We start from the raw sequence: 21,230 nt of genomic DNA, 5'->3' as shown, positions 1-21,230 counted from the left end.
TGGGGATCGTTGCTGCACAGCTATTTTCAGGTCTCTCCGGAGATGTTCGATCGGGTTCAAGTCCGGGCTCTGGCTGTGCCACTCAACGACATTCTGAGACTTGTCCCGAAGCCACTCCTATGTTGTCTTGGCTGTGTGCTTAGGGTTGTTGTCCTGTTGGAAAGAGAACCTTCGCCCCAGTCTGAGGTCCTGAGTGCTCTGGCTCAGGTTTTCATCAAGGATCTCTCTGTACTTTGCTCTGTTCATCTTTGCCTCGATCCTGACTAGTCTCCCAGTCTATGCCACTGAAAAACATCCTCACAGCATGATGCTGCCACCACCATGCTTTACCGTAGGGATGGTGCCAGGTTTCCTCCAAACCAGATGCTTGGCATTCAGGTCAAATAGTTCAATATTGGTTTCATCAGACCAGAGAATTTTGTTTCTCATGGTCTTAGTCTTTCGACGACTTTTGGTAAACTTCAAGCGGGCTAAGGAGTGGCTTCCGTCTGACCCTTCGACCAGACCTGATTGGTGGAGTGCTGCAGAGATTGGGTTCCTTCTGGAAGATTGTCCCATCTCCACAGAGGAACTCTATAGCTCTGTCAGAGTGATCATTGGGTTCTTGGTCACCTCCCTGACCAAGGCCCTTCACCCCCGATTGCTCAGTTTGACCGGGTGGCCAGCTCTAGGATGAGTCTTGGTGGTTCCAAACTCCTTCCATTTAAGAATGATGGAAGCCACTGTGTTCTTGGGGACCTTCAATGCTGCAGAAATGTTTTGGAACACTTCCCCAGATCTGTGGCTCGACACAATCCTGTCTAGGAGCTCTACGGACAGTTCCTTCGACATCATCGCTTGGTTTTTGCTCTGACATGCACTGTCAACTGTGGTGCCTCTCTAAATCATGTCCAATCAACTGAATTTACCACAGTTGGACTCCAATCAAGTTGTAGAAATAGCTCAAGGATGATCAATGGAAACAGGATGGACATGAGCTCAATTTCGAGTCTCATACAAAGGGCCTGAATACTTATGTAAATAAGATATTTCAGTTTTTTATGTTTAATACATTTCCAAGCCTGTTTTCGCTTTGTCATTATGGGCTATTGTGTGTATATACCTGAGGATGTTTTTTAATTTAATCCATTATAGAATAAGGCTGTAATGTAACAAAATGTGGAAAAAGTCAAGGGGTCTGAATACTTTCTGAATGCACTGTTTAATCGAGCACACATACATGCAATATCCATAGACAAACACTGGCAGTAGAATGGCCTTACTGATGAGCTCAGTGACTTTCAACGTGGCACCGTCATAGGATGCCACCAACAAGTCAGTTCGTCAAATTTCTGCTCTGCTAGAGCTGCCCCGGGTCAACTTTAAGTGCTGTTTTTGATACGTGGAAACGTCTAGGAGCAACAACGGTTAAGCTGCGAAGTGGTAAGCCACACAAGCACACAGAAGGGGAATGCTGAGTGCTGAAGCACGTAGCGTGTAAAGCGTTGGCTGGAGTGGTGTAAAGCTCACCGCCATTGAACTATAGAGCAGTGGAAACACATTTTCTGGAGTGATGAATCACGCTTCATCATCTAGCAGTCCGACGGACAAATCAGGGTTTGGCAGATGGCAGGAGAACGCTACTTGCCCTAATGCATATTGCCAACTATAAAGTTTGGTGGAGGAGGAACAATTGTCTGGGGCTGTTTTTCATGGTTCGGGCAAGGCCCCCTGGTTCCAGTGAAGGGAAATCTTAATACTCCAGAATACAATGACATTCTAGATGATTCTGTGCTTCCAAATTTGTGGCAACTGTTTGGAGAAGGCCCTTTCCTGTTTCAACATGACAATGCCCCGTGCACAAAGCGAGGTCCATACAGAAATGGTTTGTCAAGATCGGTGTGGAAGAACTTGCCTGGCCTGCACGGATCCCTGACCTCATCCCAATCAAATACCTTTGGGATGAATTGGAACACTGACTTTGAGCCAGGCCTAATTGCCCAACATCAGTGCCCGACCTCACTAATGCTCTTGTGGCTGAATGGAAGCAAGTCCCTGGAATTATGTTCCCACATCTAGTGGAAAGCCTACCCAAAAGAGTGGAGGCTATTATAGCAGCAAATGGGGGACCGACTCCATATTAATGCCCATGATTTTGGAATGAGATCAACGAGCAGGTGTCCACATACCTTGATTTCAACTGAGTGTAAGCTACTATGTGAAAGTCAATAGCCTTTCCTCCCTAACCCATGGCATTAACAAGTGGTTTAGCTTGTGTCGAAGAATGTAGGCCGACCTTTCCTATCCCATTAATTGAACTGCAGGCGTAAAAAAGGAAGCTGGCAGCCAAATCTGTGTTAATGAGAGAAGAGGCTAAGAGAGGCAAAAATAATTTAATGAAGTTATTTTTTCCTCCCTCTCTCCTGCAGCGTTAGACACCAAACACTTCTTCCCTGAGACCAGTGGTATTTTATTAGGTGTTCTTCCGCAGCCACCTTCCTTTGAATCGTTTCCCACCAAAGGCAGTAAGAAAACTCACATATGAATTGTGTATGATATGAAAAAAGTGTGTTATGTTTCTTGCAACCCTCAGGGATGGTTTCCAAAGGCTTGTCTTAAAAATTAGAGGAGATGTGAAGCCTTCTGTTTATTGGACTTCTCTCATACCGACAGGCATCCACAGGAGATGCTACACTTAAAATCTCACCCAAGATTAAGATGAGAGTAGCCCTTTCCTGCAGGCAAATGACCCAGTGGCCTCATGGGTGGAAGGTTATTAATATTTCATATAAAGGTTTTGATATATTTCAGTCTCTTGTGATGTATATAAAGTGTAATATTGGGAACTCAAAATTGAATACATTTCAGCTCTATGACATGTTACAGGTGTCTTCTTTCTTCAAAGGCCATAACCATGTGTCTGAGGTATATACTTTTGTTTCAAAGTAGATTTGTTTAAGATTACCAAGACACACTCTGTGTGACCCTGATTTAGCCCACTGCAGTAAAAGGTTTTAAAAGATACAACGATGCTTGTAGGAAGATAAACATGTCTATATTATTTAAGATATTTAATGCATATGGATTTGTGCAAATCATCTTCTTTTTTTCTAACCGTGGCAAACTGTGTTGGAATACCTTGCCCGGTTCCATGCAAGACATAGTAGGCTGTATATCTTTGATTGCCCACTATTGACATAGTACCTCAATGACCTTCAACATCAATGTACCTCAAACTGCCAATATTACCAACATTGAATGCAGGCCTACATATGCAGAATACATATGCTTAAATGTATTGTTCCATAACAGACAGTAGAATAGAGTGAAAAAGAATGAGTTGGATCTGCTAAATCAATGTACCTTAAAACGGCTAACATTACTGACAGTTAGTGGTAGTACAGATCCCTGACTAAACATGCTCAAAGGTATAAATCCACAACGTACGTAAAGTACAAATGCTGGAGGTATAGGTCTATCCAGTATAGTCCATTGGATTGCAGGGTGGACGCAAACCGAGTGTGGCATATTTGTGTCACAGGCTTTAATTTAAAAAAAAAATTAAAACAGTGGTTGGGGGAAAGTCCTTTAAATGGGTAATTACGTCCGAGGCTCGGCATCGCTGGAAGGGCTTAACAAGGTGCATAATGATGTCCCCCCTTCCCCGGGGATAAACCTCACCCTTCTCTCGCCCTTTCTCCCTCTCTCTCTGTCCATTTCACTCACTCCATTTATTTGTGGTGGTTTCGGTCTCGCCTCTCATTTACCCCTCTACAACCTTCAGTCCAGACCCAAGGTCATTATCTCCTTATTGCCTTTCTGGGATCTATGAAAAAGCTTGGCTGGTTTATGTTGCTAATGTACGGCTCGTAATGCTCTGATTCCATAGTGAAACTAATTTGGTTTGCGCACAAAATGTGTTTTGTTGTCAGCAATGGATCACGGGTTGGATCACAGTAAGTAAGTATAAGTTCAGCTTTAATTGAGAAGTGTAATATATTTCACATTGCTTTGGATCTATAAGTGAGGTTGTTGTTTTTGTTCTGTGGGTTACGACTGCTGGATGATGCATTGAAAAGTGAGAAAGTGATTCAATAGGTGAATTGCATTTTGGGATGTGTGGTAGGATGTATCATTATATTAGTGCATATTATTTTGTTTTACAAGCGGGGGGGGGGTGCTCAAAGCACATTAGTGCTTACCTCTTCGTACTGTCTACCATCTAAGGTTTACAGTTTGGACTGCCATTGCTGCCAGGCAAATTGTACATGTGCAAAAATAAACATTTTGGTGAATGACTACAGTATTTTCATGTACAATGCACAACTTCATGGAGGTGCTTGATATGGATATTTTCTTTAGCAGATGTAGTGCATGCTGAACCAACACTAAAAGGGAGCCATTTTCTTTCCCTCCTGCTCTATAGTTTCATTTGGGTTATATTTTGAACAAAGGATGGGGCTTTCAGTATAATAACTGTATCTGTACTTCACAATAGAATTACATTTCAGAGGGAAGAAGAGAAAGAGTGTTTTGGAGTCAGACTAATACAGGTTATGGAAAATCGTTCGGGGTCCTATAAATAGACTTACAGATAAAGCTGAGGTTCTCTCTCTTTCTCTGTCTCCCTCCCTCTTTGGAGACTGTGTTGCTCTCTCTGTCTTCTTTCCTCCCTCCTCTCATCATAATTCCAGCCTTTTTCCGTGTCCACAGTTTCCCTGGCCTTGATGCACCCGACAGAGGGGCTGCTCAGCCATCACATGTGGTTACAGGCGGGCTTCAGTGACATGCATATGACAGGCCCTCTCACTCAAGTACTGTATGTTTTGACACCTCAGCTGTTGCCTGCACCCCCCAATCCTGAGAAGAGGGCAGCAGCCTGGGGCTTGAGGAGGCTACCATTGGCTGCTAATGTGACATATTTATTGTACATCCTCTACATACAAAGCAAGGAATAGTGTTTCAGGGGCAAGGCTATATATATATACACTGAACTGGCATTGGCTTGTCAATCATGTTGACCTGAACCGTACTGTGCTGGCATGGATGTTTTCTTTTCACATTGTTATTTGCAGCAAGTTGCCAGGAATTATGGTGGATGCGCAACCAGGCCAGTCCAGTACAGGTCAACTTGGCTAGACTATGTAGTAGGAACAGGGTAGGCCTATCCCTGGGAATTAAAGCATCCCATGGGTTAATGTTACTCATCCATAAAGGCTCAAGTGCAACCCATTTCAGTGTTCATCAGAGCATAATTTCAGTCACCGAAAATTAAATGGCCCGACGTGGCTATTGGTTGACACATATACAGTACCACTCAAATGTTTGGACACACCTACTCATTCAAAAGATTTTCTTTATTTTTACTATTTTCTACATTGCTTAATGTTAGCTAGCTAACATTAGGCTATAAATAGTCAAGCAAATGTCTCTGAGATGCGAAAAATAAGATCATACATGTAACGTTAGCTAGCGAGCCAGCCATCTAATGTTAGCTAGCTAACAGTACACTTTAACTTGAAATGAAACCATTTTCTGTCAAAATTAGAAGTGTGTAATATCTGAAAATGTAACTAGCTAGACTATCTTACCCATATACATCATGGATGGATGTGTCTCCTGTCGGATGCTATGGTTTCTCTTAGTTTGAAGATGTAATCCGGAGACAGGTCAATCAGGAACATTTCAAGAACTTTGAACGTTTATTTGCGTGCAGTAGCAAAAACCATCAAGCGCGTGATGAAACTGGCTCTCATGAGGACCACCACAGGAAAAGAAGACCCAGAGGTACCTCTGTTGGAGAGGATAAATTCATTAGAGTTAACTGCATCTCAACATCAACTGTTCAGAGGAGACTGCTTGAATCAGGCCTTCAAGGTCGAATTTCTGCAAAGAAACCACTACTAAAGGCCACCAATAAGAAGAAGAGACTTACTTGGGCCAAGAAACACAAGCGATCGACATTAGACCGGTGGAAATCTGTCCTTTGGTCTGATGAGTCCAAATTTCAGATTTTTGGTTCCAACCGCCATTTTTTTTTGAGACGCAGAGTAGGTGAACGGATGATCTCCGCATGTGTGTTACCCACCGTGAAGAATGGAGGAGGAGGTGTGATGGTGCTTTGCTGGTGACACTGTCGTGATTTATTTAAAATTTAAGGCACACTTACCCAGCATGGCTACCACAGCATTCTGCAGGGATACGCCATCCCGTCTGGTTCGTGCTTAAAGGGACTATAATTTGTTTTCAACAAGACAATGACCCAAAACACACCTCCATGCTGTGTAAGGTCTATTTGACCAAGAAGGAGAGTGATGGAGTGCTGCATCAGATGACCTGGCCTCCACAATCGCCCGACCTCAACCCAATTGAGATGGTTTGGGATAAGTTGTGCCGCAGAGTGAAGGAAAAACAGCCAACAACTGCTCAGCATATGTGGGAATTCCTTCAAGACTGTTCGAAAAGCATTCAAACAGCATTCCAGCATTCCAGAAACTGGTTGAGAGAATACCAAGCGCGTGCTAAGCTGTCACCGTGGCAAAGGGTGGCTACTTTGAAGAATCTAAAATCTCAAATATATTTTGAGTTGTTTTTGACGTAACCAAAAACGTGTTAGTGTTGATGTCTTCACTATTATTCTACAATGTATAAAATAGTGAAAATAAAGAAAAACCCTTGAATGAGTAGGTGTGTCCATACTGTACATGACTGTGCATTAATGTTGAAATATTTGTTTGTTTCACTGACTGACTGACTAACTGACTGTCAGACTGACTGATGGTTTTGCAAGAACGTTCCCAAATCCATGGCTCACTCACAAATCAAACCTTTCTCGCTATAATTCCTGCACTCATCTGCCAGTTACTCAATCAGGGGCTTCAGATAAGATGCTTCACTCTCTCGTATCCCTCTGAAGAGGAGACATTAAAGCACGCAAAGGTTCGCCCCCAACTCCTTCAACAGATAAAACACACTAGCATTTCAACATTTCAAGTTCAAGCAGCCAAGAATCCGTCAGTTGCCACTCTGTAAAATCTTTGTTTCGCTTTTTCACCACCTGATTATTCTCTTTTCTTCTTCCTGAGCTTCGAAAATCCCCTTTTGAAATTGTTTAAATGGTACTCCCTCATCAGAGCTTTTTCCTGGAGCCTGACTGAGATTTCTTCTCAGCATAAAGCCCCTCAACGAGACAGCATGCTTTGACCTTTACTTTATCGTATGGATTTAGGGATGATTAATTGGATTAGCCTGATGAAATTTAGAGAAATACAAAAGCCCTAGTCTGTTGCCTCGATGTGAGTCATAGAAAATGTACAATTCTGTAGTTCGCAACATATTATCCCGCCATATGTGTTGTCACATGTATTAGTCAGTGGCTTAAAGAGGAAGGCAACCAGATTAGAGAAGACAGACATTTCTCAGAAAAAGCTAAGTGAGATGGAAGGAGGGAAACAGGGGGCTTGGATCGTCCAATTACAATAGAAACATCACAAGATCAAAGACTAAACGTAGAGCGGCTTGAGTTTGTGTTGTGCCAGTCAAACCAGACCCAACACTCTAGTAAAAGGCAATAGGTCAGGCACAATCTGATTAGCAATAGCTCAAGATTATGATCAAGACTGCTAACTGAAATTAGCACACTGACTAAGTAGCATTTGATCCAGCATCCAAGCCTGAATATCCAGAGATACGACAATGTGCTTGGAATTGAGTTTTTTATCTTGATTCCTCTATGGTTTTCATCGGTAATGTAATTATATTTTTTTATGGCAGAGCTGCAGTCTTTGTCTGTGTCTCAAATGACACCCTAACTCCTTTAAAGTTCACCACTTCTGACCAGGGCACATAGGCCTCTGGTCAAAATAGTGCAATGTATAGGCACGGATGGGGGGTGGGGGATTGGCAGGCACAGCAGATGTGTAGTATGTGTTGACAGCACGACATCTACTTTGCATCCTCAATGTGGCATGTTGGAATGTGTTCTGTGCATATTGTCCTGATGTGAAGTGATTGCATGGGGGGTGGGATGATGTTCAGACATGTAGAATATGGAACCCAGTACCGCTCCCCATCGCCTCTCTTGCAGCAATATCAAAATGTAGGCAATTTCAAGCTATCTTAGAAAACAGTTAGTGATTAACAAATTGCTGTAGCTAGCAACCTTGGTTTTGTTTACAGCATGGAGTTCTGCTGTTGACTGTGAGAGGAACAAATTCAAGACACAGTAACAGAAATGCCTTTGGTTTTGCCAAATGCTCCAAGTGCCTAAACTCGTCACACTGCAGAAAGCCCGAAATTGAACTGTACGACATGTGCCATTTGCTTACAATAGCTAGTTATGTAGCCATCTTTCAGGTAACAGAATGGGAGCATCTGGATGTGATTTTACCTCAATTAGCATTGAACTAAACTTGGCAAAAAATATCTGCTTACAGTTTCTCCACAGAAAGTCTCACACTTTAACACCAGGGAGCACAAAGACTGCCTCCCTTTTTTCTATTTCATTGAACACCATAATGAAACCCAATAAAAAAAAAATATATGCAATCTGTTTCCCGCATAAGGATGAGCGTAAACTGAATCAATACCAGAGATAAGTTATTTTTTTCCCTGAACATATTCATTATCTGGAATCACAGGTTGAGATATAATAAAGCCACAGTAGTACACATTACCCATTCAAAAACACGTTATAGCCAAAGGCCATTCCTTTACTGTCTAATTGTCTCCCCCACCAACTGATCTGCTACAATTAAGCCATGGAAGAAGAAGAAATTAAACCAGCGACCTATAGTCTTAATCTGCAACCACAACCACAGGCAGGTCAACCAAACATCTCTCAGCTGGTAATACATAGGTTATTCCTGTTTAACTACCATTTTACCATGTAGTTTCTTAGTACACCTAGCTTGAAATAAAGAACTATTAAAAATCTCTCTCTCTCTGAAGTAGGATAATACAACCAATGTCAACAAGCCTTAGTTTCTCTAATGACCTGGTTCACTAACTACTTCTCAGATAGTTCAGTGTGTCAAATCGGAGGGCCTGTTGTCCGGAACTCTGGCAGCCTCTATGGGGATGCCACAGGGTTCAATTCTCTGGCTGACTCTTTTCTCTGTATATATCAATGATGTCGCTCTTGCTGAGGGTGATTCTTTGATCCCTGATGCCGTTCTTTGGACACTGTGTTAACTAACCTCCAAACGAGCTTCAACGTCATACAACACTCCATCTGTGGCCTCCAACTGCTCTTAAATGCATGCTCTTCAACCGATTGCTGCCTGCCCAGCATCATCACTCTGGACAGTTCTGAATTAGAATATGTGAACAGCAATAAATACCTAGGTGTCTGGCTAGACTGTAAACTCTCCTTCCAGACTCACATTAAGCATCTCCAATCCAAAGCCTCCTTCACTCATGCTGCCATCCTACCAATCCTTGACTTCGGCGATGTCATTTACAAATTAGCCTCCAACACTCTACTCAGCAAATTGGATGCAGTCTATCACAGTGCCATCTGTTTTGTCACCAAAGCCCCATATACTACCCACCACTGCGACCTGTTTTCTCACGTTGGCTGGTCCTCGCTATATATTTGTCGCCAAACCCACTGGCTCCAGGTCCTCTATCAGTCTTTGCTAGGTATAGCTCCGACTTATCTCAGCTCACTGGTCAACATAGCAATACCCACACTTAGCACGTGCTCCAGTAGGTATATGTCACTGGTCATCCCCAAAGCCAACACCTCATTTGGCCGCCTTTCCTTCCAGTTCTCTGCTGTCAATGACTGGAACGAATTGCAAAAATCACTGAAGTTGGAGACTAATATCTCCCTCACTAACTTTCAGTGTCAGCTGTCAAAGCAGCTTACCGATCACTGCAGCTGTACACAGCCCATCTGTAAATAGTTTATCCAATCAACTACCTACCTCATCCCCATATTTGTTTTTGTTTTTCTGCTCTTCTGCACACCAGTGTTTCTTCTTTCACATCTTCATCTGCACATATATCACTCCAGTGTAAATTGCTAAATTGTAATTACTTCAACACTATTGGCCTATTTATTGCCTTACCTCCTTACTTCATTTTCACACACTGTATACAGATTTTACTATTGTGTTATTGACTGTACGTTTGTTTATCCCATGTGTGTCGTTGTTTTTGTCGCACTGCTTTGCTTTATCTTGGCCAGGTGGCAGTTGTAATTGAGAACTTGTTCTCAACTGGCCTACCTGGTTAAATAAAGGTGGAAAAATACAAAACGACCTAATACATGTACTGGGTGCTGATGAGACCCATATACCTGTACACCAATAACACAAATCCTATAACATTAATGAATCTCATAAAATCAAATCCTCATTATTACATATGAAGTCTTTCACTCTCCTGTTTTCGATTATTCGTTTTTTTCTCTTATTCAAATCCTAATGCCATTATTCCATGTGGCTCGGCTTAGAGTTCATACAATAAGTTGGAAATAAACAAATATGATGCCGTAGGGTAAAACTGTAAAACGGTGGTTGACTCACAGATGATTACAGGAGCGCCCTCAGGCCAGGGTGAAGACAAACGTTTTTGAGGATAAAGCATGAACCTCACTAATCACAAAAGTGCCCCTGTGTCCTAGCTAGACCTCGTGAAAATGTGGACTTGTGGAGTCAAGTGGGTTTGCTCACCGTGACAGAGCTATTATTGGTCATTTCACAGATGCACTGTTTGTTTGCGGTCTACATCAATGGCTATGCAATTGCAATTGACAACACTTTTTGTAATTTAACAGCAATGTGTGAATATTTAGCTACTGTCTTCTAAATGTCAGAATGGAGAATAAATATTTGGCTTTAGCTGCAGCCTGCTTGAGGGGGAGAATGCAAACACACACAGATACATGAACATACTCCCTCCCGCCTCTCTCTCTCTCTTTCTTCACCCAGCTCATCTATCCTTTTTCCTCTTTCCCTCTTTCCCGCTCTCTAATTGACTAACAATCAGCATCTCCTCTCTCCGTCTGTCCACAGGAAATATGCACAGGGTCGCGGTCAAAGGGATGTTTGTCAACGTCATGTGGAACGCGGAGCTGCGACAGAGCTTGCATGTTAAGCAGACCCTCTGCCTTTATCAAGCCAATCACAAACGGAAAAAAAAAATGTAAAAATGTGGTGGAGCCCAGACACCTGGCATTAAGACACAATCCCTCCCTCCTTTCCTCCATCCCCTAACTCATCCCTATCAGACACCTCCAAGCTTTGCATATCAGAACCTCAGACCTTTATTTGTCTCCCTCTCTTCTCTTTTTCATTAACAGAAACAAATAAAGGCCTCTCTAATCCCCCAGAAAATGTGCTTTTTTATTGGATGCTTTAAGCCTTCAAGACAGGCTACTCCACCTGGATTTTACAACCACACAGTCATTTCTTTGTGCCTGCCGGACTGAAGTTTTTTCCTGTGTTTTGCTCATGGTCTGTGGCCTGAATGCTACCTGCGGGTACATAAAGGCCTGGGCACGGCATGGTGGCATGCATTTGTTCGACCCTACCAGGACATCTCTTTCTCTCCTTCTTCCTCTCACTCACCCTCTATCTGGCTCCATCCGTCCCAGACAGTCTGCAGTAAATCAGTGTGGCTGTAAGTGGGGCCTCATCGACCCCGCGGGATCCGATAGGAGCTCAGATCCTCAGTGGATCAGCCAATCAATGGCTCAATAACTGTTCTTATGTTTCTGGTTTTGATTTTAGGCTTTTCCACCCTTCTTCTCACTGAATGTCAAACGAGGATTGGAGTCATCAAATATGTGATGGCTGGGGTTGCTTTATTTGGGACTGAACAGGATTGTGAGAACCCCCTACCCCACTGAGGGCCATAGAAGTAGGTCAAGCTAGAGAGGATGTCCAAGGAATCCAATAGACTATGGCATAGAGGCAAAAATCTATACTCTAAAGACCAGCTAGTCTGTGTACACTCTTGTCAGCTTAAATAGCCAACTCGAGCGAGGCCTTTGCTGTCTTCAGCCATACATCGCTACGTCAATACAATCAACCCTATGCATAGTGAGTTGACTATAGCTCTATAATAGCTGGCTGCGTGGGGTGCAAAGCTGCAGCCTTGGCCTTGACTGCATGACTAACACTGGAGCCTATTGGGCCGTTCGCACTGTTTGCACATGGAGCATTTAAGCAATGATTATTCTTTCTTCTACCACATGTGGTGGAGCTGATTAGCAGGGTCAATGCGTCTGGCAGGTGTTCAAACTCCTGTTCTTTTGCAATAGCTCAGCTCACAAAAAAACAAGGCAGGTAGGTGGAAGCCAAATAATCAATTTTGTCAGGCCTCCAAATTTGCGCTTGGCACGGCTCGCTCTCATCCACAGGTCAATCCCTGTACCTGGGTAAACCTCTGACATGCCTTTGATTTATTTCTCTCAAATGCAGCTACTAACACACAAGACCACACATGGCGGATCAGATTCTATTTCAAACGAGTAGGAAATGTACTGTTACACTGAGGTTATAGAAGTATGATCTGGTACGTTTCTGTTGAGAGAACATACCTGGTCAACGTGACAATTCATTCACATACACCAGGCGAACCCACAGCGACTGTACTCCCTACAACTACTATTTTATACCCCAAAATGACTATACTCCCACTGGAAGCTGAAGCACAACGCAGTCATGACAATGACTAATGAGACTATGTAAGAGTTGACCGGACATGTCTTAACCATCACTCTCCCCTGTCCCATACACCCAACCCCGTACATCCACCCTCTGTCCCCCCCTCTTCCCAAGGGCATTGGCACAGATTGGCACAGCAGCAACAAGACGCAGGGACAGATCAGAGCGAACTAAGCGTGGTCTCACCTCAGGCAGCGGCATGCCGTTGATGATGAGGTCAGGCTGCTGGGGGCCCTGCCCGCTGGCGAAGGAGTGCTGCTGATAACTGCCGTGGTTGGGTGCAGCATTGCGTGAGTTCTGGTTGTCCACGTTGATGAAGGTGCTTTCGGAGCGCCTGCAGCCCAGCGGCAGGCTCTGCTGGTGGTAGTCGAAGTAGTTGAGGGAGGAGGTGAGAGATGAGCAACTCACCACGTTCATCTTGTCCGTCTCCTCCACGTCGCGCGGCACGAGGCGGATGTCGTTCTTGCTCAGCTTCTTCTTCTTGCTCGACTTCTTCTGGCTGCCATATGAGTACTCCGCCACCCTGCGCAAGTAGAAGAAACTGAACAGACTCAATAAAGCAGTGCTCTGTTGTATCTGCCCACAGGCAAACGCCATTCAGTCAGAGGCGCCCCGCCCGGCCATGCCAGGGTGCTGACCGAAAGTTCCCATGGTGGTGGCCAGCTCATTGGTGGGCATTCAGGGTAGAGAGAGAGGAGCCATGCTCAAGTCACCCCAAGCCTGACCGCCTTCCCCATGCCACCAATGGAGCCATCATCCCTCATTTGTTTGCGTTTGCATGCTCGGCACAGTTGACATGTCTCACAAACAACAAGCACACACAATGCAAACATGCCAAACCACAAAAGCACACGTACGCACACACAGCAACAACAAGACAACAGACAATACTGAAGAGCACCAACCAAATTTTGCAATCATATTTAAAGCACAGCCCCACTGCTAACGTTAATTCCCTTTTTTCTTTCATTACCAAGCGAGGCCCACTGGCAATATGGAGTGCAGGAAAACTGTAAAATCAAATTCATTTAGAAACTAGTGTCTGTGGCTGTTCCCTGACTGGAGCAGAGCATTTTGATTCTAATCAGCCTAAATGAGAAAGCCGGAGATTCTTTCTGGAAAGGATGCTGCTGATGCTCAGGCTGGAAGAAGACCATTTCCATTCTCCATCCAGGCTTGTAAATTCTTATGAGGGGAAGTTTTATTTTAAGCAGAATCCCTTGAATCCCTCCTGACCCGAGCCTATTCCTCTGAGTTTTTAACATGTCAAACATTTGCATGGACTCCCACTCTCCAATAATCTATTTTTAGCCCTGGTTGGATAGATTGTTTACTCTTGTTTCTACCGTGCATCTAATAAAACTTGAGGCCCTGGTTGCATATGCACATGTAGGACTCCCCCATCCTTAGTATTTACTGGATGGGTTCTCCTTTTCACTTAAGATGCTTTCCGGGTCTGTTCCTCCCTGCCTTCATTCTGGAAAATAAAATGTCAATAGCAGCAGCCTTGGACTCTATCTTTTTCGGGGCATCTCAAAACTGTTATTTCTCTCTCTCGCGCACGTGTGTGCTCTCTCGTCTGAGTAGGGGAGAGAAGAGACTGTGAGGATCAAAAAAGAGAGTGCGTCGTTCTGCCATTGTTCTCTCTAGTACTCCTGTGCCCAAAATCGAAAAATGGACAGAAGAAATCCTCCCGACTCAAAGAAAATTAGTAATAAATTGCAGATAAGTACTGCATAGGTTTGAGGTGGTAGCTAGCTACTCAGGAGCACTGCACAGCAATATAGATTAAAGTACCCAGCAGGAAGAGGATTTTTATGCCACAAAACAGGATTTTTTAAGGTGAAGGTTAGGTAGTGTTGGGCAGATATTATTTTATTTAGCTTCGTTTTTTTGTTTGATTGGTTGGTTGTGTATTTTTCTTACAGAAATAGAGCCTTGTGGGTCACATCCAAATGAAAGAGCGTGCTGGGAAATGTAGTAGGCTATGTTTTTCAATGTGGCAATGACAGACATATAAACACCCTAAATCCCCTTAAAGTTGGCTTAATAAAATTACTTATGTCCAGAGTCCTTTGCTTCACTCTCTAAGAGCATTGTTTTTTTCAGAAAACAAACAGATGTTTTTATTCCAATGTTATTAATTACTGTCTGTGTGCTGTTTGTGTTGACAACAAACAAACAGGAAGCTATGTGACATAACAAGTGAGGCCCTAGGGGTGCTATCCATACCGTACATAGAATATTGAATGTAAAAGGGGTCTCCTACTATGTGAACCCCTGATCAAATCTACATCTCCGAAGAATAAGGATTGGGAAAACATGATGCAAATCCATGAGTGCTTTAGATTTTAAATCAACACTGACCAATATGAACCATAATCCATGATCATGTGTGCCTGAGAAAGTCCACACTTTTTTTGAAAAATAAAGTTGTCTGCACACCTTAAGTATTTCTAGGTGAATAAAGGAAAAGAAAGTACAACACAATGTCCATTCTTGTAGGCTATACTTCACAGCAGGGGTTCCCAACCTTTTTTTCCCAAGGGTCCCCTCAATAATTATTGTTAATTGAGATAGCCTATATTAAATACAACACTAATTTGGTTTAATTAGAGGAACCTAGGAAAATGTTGTTTTGAAACTCATTTCCTGCAATTCTACATAGTTTAACATGACCCGTGACATATTTTATGAAGGTTATTTAATGATTATAATAATAACAAATAAGGAAAATAAAGTATAGACCCGATTTCCCCAAATATTATTCTATTAACAGATGTGTTTTATAATTTTTATGTACCCTCAACTTGATTTTATGTATTCTCTTTGACAGAAAGTGATTTGATCAATTGATAGTGACAGAGTCACACATTGTATGAAATTACTTACCAAGCAAAGTCCAATTTCTTTGACTCCTGGACTTTAGAAGGTCATAGCTCAGCTTCTGATTGTCATAGAGACAAACCAATACTCCCATGTGCATCAGAGTCCCATCTTCGTCTGGCATTTTACAGCTTGTTTGTAGCCTAAAGCATTGCAGATTTATGCGTAGTTTTAGATCAAGGAAGGTCAAGGAAGGTCCCGAGCATCCCATGAAACGTTGGCGCCACGTTTGGGGGGCATGCCCCCTGAGTTGGGAACCCCTGCTTCACAGTGTGTTTAATGGATCTCAACCCAACATTTTTGTCAATAGTCCTTTATCCGCTAGAACTGACTGAGATATGTGCATTTGCCTTACTTTATGGAAGAACCATACAAGGTCAGCCAATTGCCACACGTTTGAAACGGCCTGATGTAGCAGCACAACTAAAATGCTGTTCAGAGTAAAATATGAAATATGATAATAGCTTCAGGTTAAATCCACAAATGCAATTTGGACATTTTAAGTGGTAATGTATCACTAGGAAATCAAAGTGGAAGCTGATGCTTTACAGAAGAAAATCATATGTTTATTATGATGATCAAGATAATAATGTGCTACATAATAATGTATGTCTCCTTCAGAGGCATAGTGGGTTCAAAGGTGGATGACATTAGTTTTAGTAGTAGATCCCTCTAGCATTAATTGTATTATTATTAGGCTATCATTATTGAGTTTATCATTGTGATTAGTAACAGTATTATTGATAATGATAATTATTATGTCATCGTTCTCACAGAATGGTAGGGTATGCTGTCTCCTTTAGAACATCCATTTGAACCCTTGGGAATAACATGCGCCATAAATTCAATAGCTGTAAAATTCAGATAATTGTCCGAATCTAGCCAAGATTATTAGTCCTAGGTAATGGTGAGGATTTGCAAAAAAAAGGAGTAAGCCAAGGACGCTTGGTCAAGGAGTCCATAAGCCATTTTTGCTTTACCAATTCGGAGCACCTGCATTCCTTAGTAGCGCCTAACATTCAGGCCCCTGGACATGCACTAGGTATACAGCTACGTGCACTCAGTACCAGCCTGAACTCACTCACTCTCTCTCTCACACACACACACACGCACAACAATTATGCGCACCACTGAATGGGTACCAAAATGCGTACATGTAGGCCTATATGGAGGAATAAAATAAAACAACAGGCCTATAACCATGACCGACTGAAACACCAAACTAATGAGATGGATGTGAAGGGGCTGTTTTCAGTACCTGCAGTTGTACGTTCGGATCTCCTTGTTATCCCTTTTGCACTTTACTGCCACAAAAATCATAGTGACAAACAGGATAGCAGCAATAGAGCCCAGGGCAATGATGAAGATCAACGACAGGTTTACGGGTCCAATAGATTCTTGAGCGTTCAGGTCCGGTGAGAGGTAAACTACAATGTATGCCGAGGCCGACAATGACGGTTTCCCGTGGTCGCGTGCCACCACTGTGATCTCGTAGGTCGACTTGACCTGCTCTCCGAACATCTTGGTGGACCGGACCTCTCCATTCACTTGGTCTATCTCAAAGAAAAGCCTGTCCCCCTCCGAGATGGTATAGGTCAGCCTTCCATTCTCCCCCTCGTCATAGTCGTCGGCCTTGACTTGGGTCACCAGGTAACCCACTCCTGCATTTCTTGGAATGGATACCTCCGCGGTGCCATTTACCAGGGATGGAGTGGTCATAACAGGTGTATTGTCATTCACATCCAAAACGACAATGCGCACCGTCGCGTTACTGGACAAGGACGGATTCCCCTGGTCCCTGGCCAAAACTTTGAAGTCAAATGTCCTAGTGTACTCGTGGTCGAATGATCTCATGGAGTAAATACGCCCTGAAGGATTTATGCTGACATATGTGTTTACGTCCATGTGTTTAATCTCACTGGGCACGATGGTGTATGAAACTGTGCCATTCATGCCCAAATCAGGATCTATAGCTGACACAGCCAGCAAACATGAGCCAGGAAGGTTGTTTTCTAGGACCATCTCTTGGTAATGTGGTTTTAGAAAGTGGGGAGGGTTATCATTTTCATCCGTGACTTTCACTACAAATGATTTAGTGGCGCGTAAAGGGGGGGTACCACTGTCCTCTGCTTGGATAGTTAGATTGTACGTGTCCCTCTGCTCTCTGTCTAGCCTGCCATCAACAAGGATGGTTGAGAAGCTCTCGTATTCCTGGAGCCTGAAAGGAACGTTGCCTTGTAGTCTACACTGCACCTTACCATTCGCGCCCGCGTCCTTGTCTGAGACCCTCACTAATGCAATAACGTATCCGCGAGGCGCGTTCTCACTAACTTCAATAAGCTCCGTGTTCACCGACAATAAACTAATGACAGGTGGGTTATCGTTCGCATCCATCACATTGACAGTGACTTTACAATGAGCCGGAATAGAATTGGGACCTAAATCTTTAGCTTGGACATCAATCTCGTAAATATGGGTTACTTCATAATCCAAAGGGCCATTTACAGTGATAATACCGGTTCTAGGATCAATTTTAAATACGTCTCTCGTTTTCTCGGTGACGTAACTGTTAAACGAGTACACAACCTCACCATTAGTTCCCTCGTCAGGGTCCGTTGCATTCAAGTCAATTACAAGTGTATTAATAGGAGAATTCTCCATCACGTTCACTGTATACACAGGCTGGTCAAAAACGGGATTATTATCATTTGAATCTATTACTTTAACATTGAGCTGGACTGCGCCAATCTTTGGGGGGTCTCCACCGTCTTCTGCACTGATTTCGTATGAATAGTGAGACTGAGTCTCCCGATCTAAAGATTTTTGAACTACGAGCTCGGCAATCTTGGACCCGTCCCCCCTAGTCTTAATCTCCAGCCCGAAGAGCTCATTCGGGGTGATCGAATATGATTGCACACCGAAGATCCCCGAGTCCGGATCGCTTGCCCCCTCTAGGGGGAACCTGGTACCGGGGGAGGCGTTCTCTGAGATTTCAATGTCAATGTGATTTGTGGGGAATCTGGGCGCATTATCGTTCAAATCCACAATTTCAACTTTAATGACACATATCTCCATAGAGTTAGACATCACCTCCAGAGAGACAGTGCACTTTGCCGTCTGTCGGCAAGCCACGTCCCGGTCTATTTTCTGATGTGTGAGGAGAAGTCCAGCCGGGCTGAGTTCCACCCATCGCGGCTCTGAATTCGAGATGACCCGCAAGTACGGCGCTCGCGGTGCAATGGCAAATCCTTGCGTTTGTGCGTCCTTTGTCACGTTTCCAATGATATACCCAGCTTTCTGCTCTTCGTTTATCGAGTATTTCAAATTAATAACAGAATCAACCCCAGTCCAGCATAAAATAACTATCAAAATAATTTGTAGAAAATCCATCTCCCTGGCGTACATTGTACCTGTTGATTTTCCTTATATTTAATTGGGACCTTGTATGATCACGCACACCTATGCATGTCAGAGATAACGGGAAAAATCATCCAGTTATCTCATCGAAAAGTTATCCAGGGAATACGTTTCGATTAAAGAAAAGGCTCGTATATGACATAAATGTTACTTGATTATATCGATATGGTCTACTTCATTGTACTCTTCTGATAAAAAACACATTCTCCAATCTGCTGCAACGCGTGAGATTTTGGGGAGGATAGAGCTTGGAAAACATTCTGAATGATCTCAGAACACTGATTTACCCATGTAAATCTGAGCAGTTCATATCAAGCAACAACTATAGCGATTGACACGATAAACCCAACCATTTCGATGCAGGAAAAAAAAATAATAATTTAAAAATCAAAAGGGAGGAACAATCCGATGAACAGGTATATCAAAGGATAACGTTCAATGGAGATAAAATAATTGGCTAAAACATTTTCCAGTTAAATTCTTCCCAGCGTCATGATTCCGGTACCAAAACCACAAGACGCATTTTAGACAAACTGGATTTTACGCATGTGTTCCATTCATTCATATTGACGGTTTTTTTCAAGTTGTAATGACTTTTCCTCTTCACTGGGCAATTATATCACACCAGATATCCGATTGAAACGTAAAAATGAATCCGTATTGAGAAAAGCCCTGAATAGCCAAAGTCCAGTTATCGAACGTAGACCAAGGATGCTGTTGTCGGAACTAGTCTTATAATGCTATTAGTGAAGACCACAGTTACCTTTTTATTTCCAGGCAAGCATTTAGAGGTTTTACTCTCTCTCTCAAAGTAGTGTAGCTTATTTTACTAATTAATTTCCTTGGATCGCACACATGGAGACACCGAACACATTCCGCGGCGAGATATGGTCCATATCAAATCCATTGTGAAACTATATATAGATAAAAGGATGTTATACCGTCACAATAAGAAGCAGTTCGTTTCAAGCTCGCAGCAGAGCAAAATGCATTAAAATATCCGGCCTGAATGAGCTAAAAAGCACCACTCGTTGTCAGTAGGCTGCTAGTTGACTCCAATACGCGCTCCCGGCTCCGCTCGCATCAACAGTACACACTGCCCCAATGCACAGCTCAGCGCCGAGCGCTCGGTCTCAGGACCCGCAATCCCCTCAACCAATCAGAGGTTACACAGGAGGTTTGGATTTGCTGGTGGGTGGGGCAAACTACAGCAACGAAAACTCGGCCGACTACCTGCACACTTGTACAGCTGTAGATGGAATGGGTTAAGTAGTGTTGATATAAATAGGCAACATTTGTTTACTTATCACTCGATGTTTATTATGTATTTAAAGAGATTGAACAGGATCCAAGCCTAGTACCGTAGTTCTAATTAACTAACACAGACACGCACATATATATATATATATATAACGGGTAGACCTCTTGGTATGTTTACTATATTTAATATTTCAGGTTCTCTTTGTGTTTCTTGTCATTTCAATGCAATCGGAGTGTTTACATGCTTTCTTTTGAAATACCGGTGTGTATTGAGGCTTTGCCGAAATGCAGCTGCATTTTCTATTGGGATCTGAGTCCAATCCTTCAATGATGATATGGCTTTATGTATCGAAATAATATTTGATCTACACGTGATTGCTGATGACATCAAGATGATATAAGCTTTATTTACACAATGGACGTAGCATATAGCTTATTGTAGCCTATTTTGTTAAAGTGGATAGATTTGATCATGAAACGCTGTAAAGGGGTTCATTTTTGGCGGCTTCAGACTGCGTTAGATGCGCGAAATGTAACGCCAACCTTTCTTGAGAATCAGGTAGGTGTAGTTTGCCATGTAAAACGAGGACAATTAGTTAACAATATAATGAGGATAAGTGTCATGTTGCATGTTATTTGTGGAACATCGTGTCTGTATTGCCGGACAATGAAACAAATGTGCTTCTAGTTGCAGCCTGCAAACTCCCCCTCTGTCAGAGCGGGCGCCACACGCACGCACGCGAGCGCACACACACTGCATTCCTTAGATGTGAATAAAATGACATGGTCACTAAAATGTATAATTTGGCCAACAAAACAATGCGATTGCTTTGATGTAGCAACATGGCATGCTCTAATTAAAATAATTTGCAATTATTGTTTACGATACTGCAGTCCTTCGGTCTCCTGAAAGAAACACTTTTTATGTTTCATATCAGTATATCTCTGATAAGACTAGGCTACTTCGATCTGCCTTTGGGTGCAAACAGCAATATAACTTCCCACGTCATT

General features: G+C 42.9%; 1 protein-coding gene across 6 annotated transcripts in view; it reads right to left on the bottom strand.

Moving 5' to 3' along the window:
• LOC139391074 (protocadherin-19-like) overlaps nucleotides 1-20,053 on the bottom strand; it is a 72,473-nt gene extending 52,420 nt beyond the window's left edge. For 2 of the 6 annotated variants that reach the window (XM_071138575.1, XM_071138577.1), the window contains exons 1-2: nucleotides 16,801-20,053; nucleotides 12,843-13,179 (exon numbers count right to left, since the gene is read on the bottom strand). In XM_071138575.1, coding sequence (XP_070994676.1) covers nucleotides 12,843-13,179; nucleotides 16,801-18,947 — 2,484 coding nt within the window. In that variant the 5' untranslated portion in view covers nucleotides 18,948-20,053. Of the gene's footprint in view, nucleotides 1-12,842; nucleotides 13,198-16,800 lie in introns of all 6 variants that reach the window. The other 4 variants (XM_071138573.1, XM_071138574.1, XM_071138578.1 and 1 more) reach the window with 3 other exon arrangements.
• Nucleotides 20,054-21,230: the final 1,177 nt, after the last annotated feature.

Source organism: Oncorhynchus clarkii, chromosome 31 (assembly GCF_045791955.1).
Source record: "Oncorhynchus clarkii lewisi isolate Uvic-CL-2024 chromosome 31, UVic_Ocla_1.0, whole genome shotgun sequence".
Lineage (NCBI taxonomy): Eukaryota > Metazoa > Chordata > Actinopteri > Salmoniformes > Salmonidae > Oncorhynchus > Oncorhynchus clarkii.
This window is presented reverse-complemented; position numbering and strand designations above follow the sequence as displayed.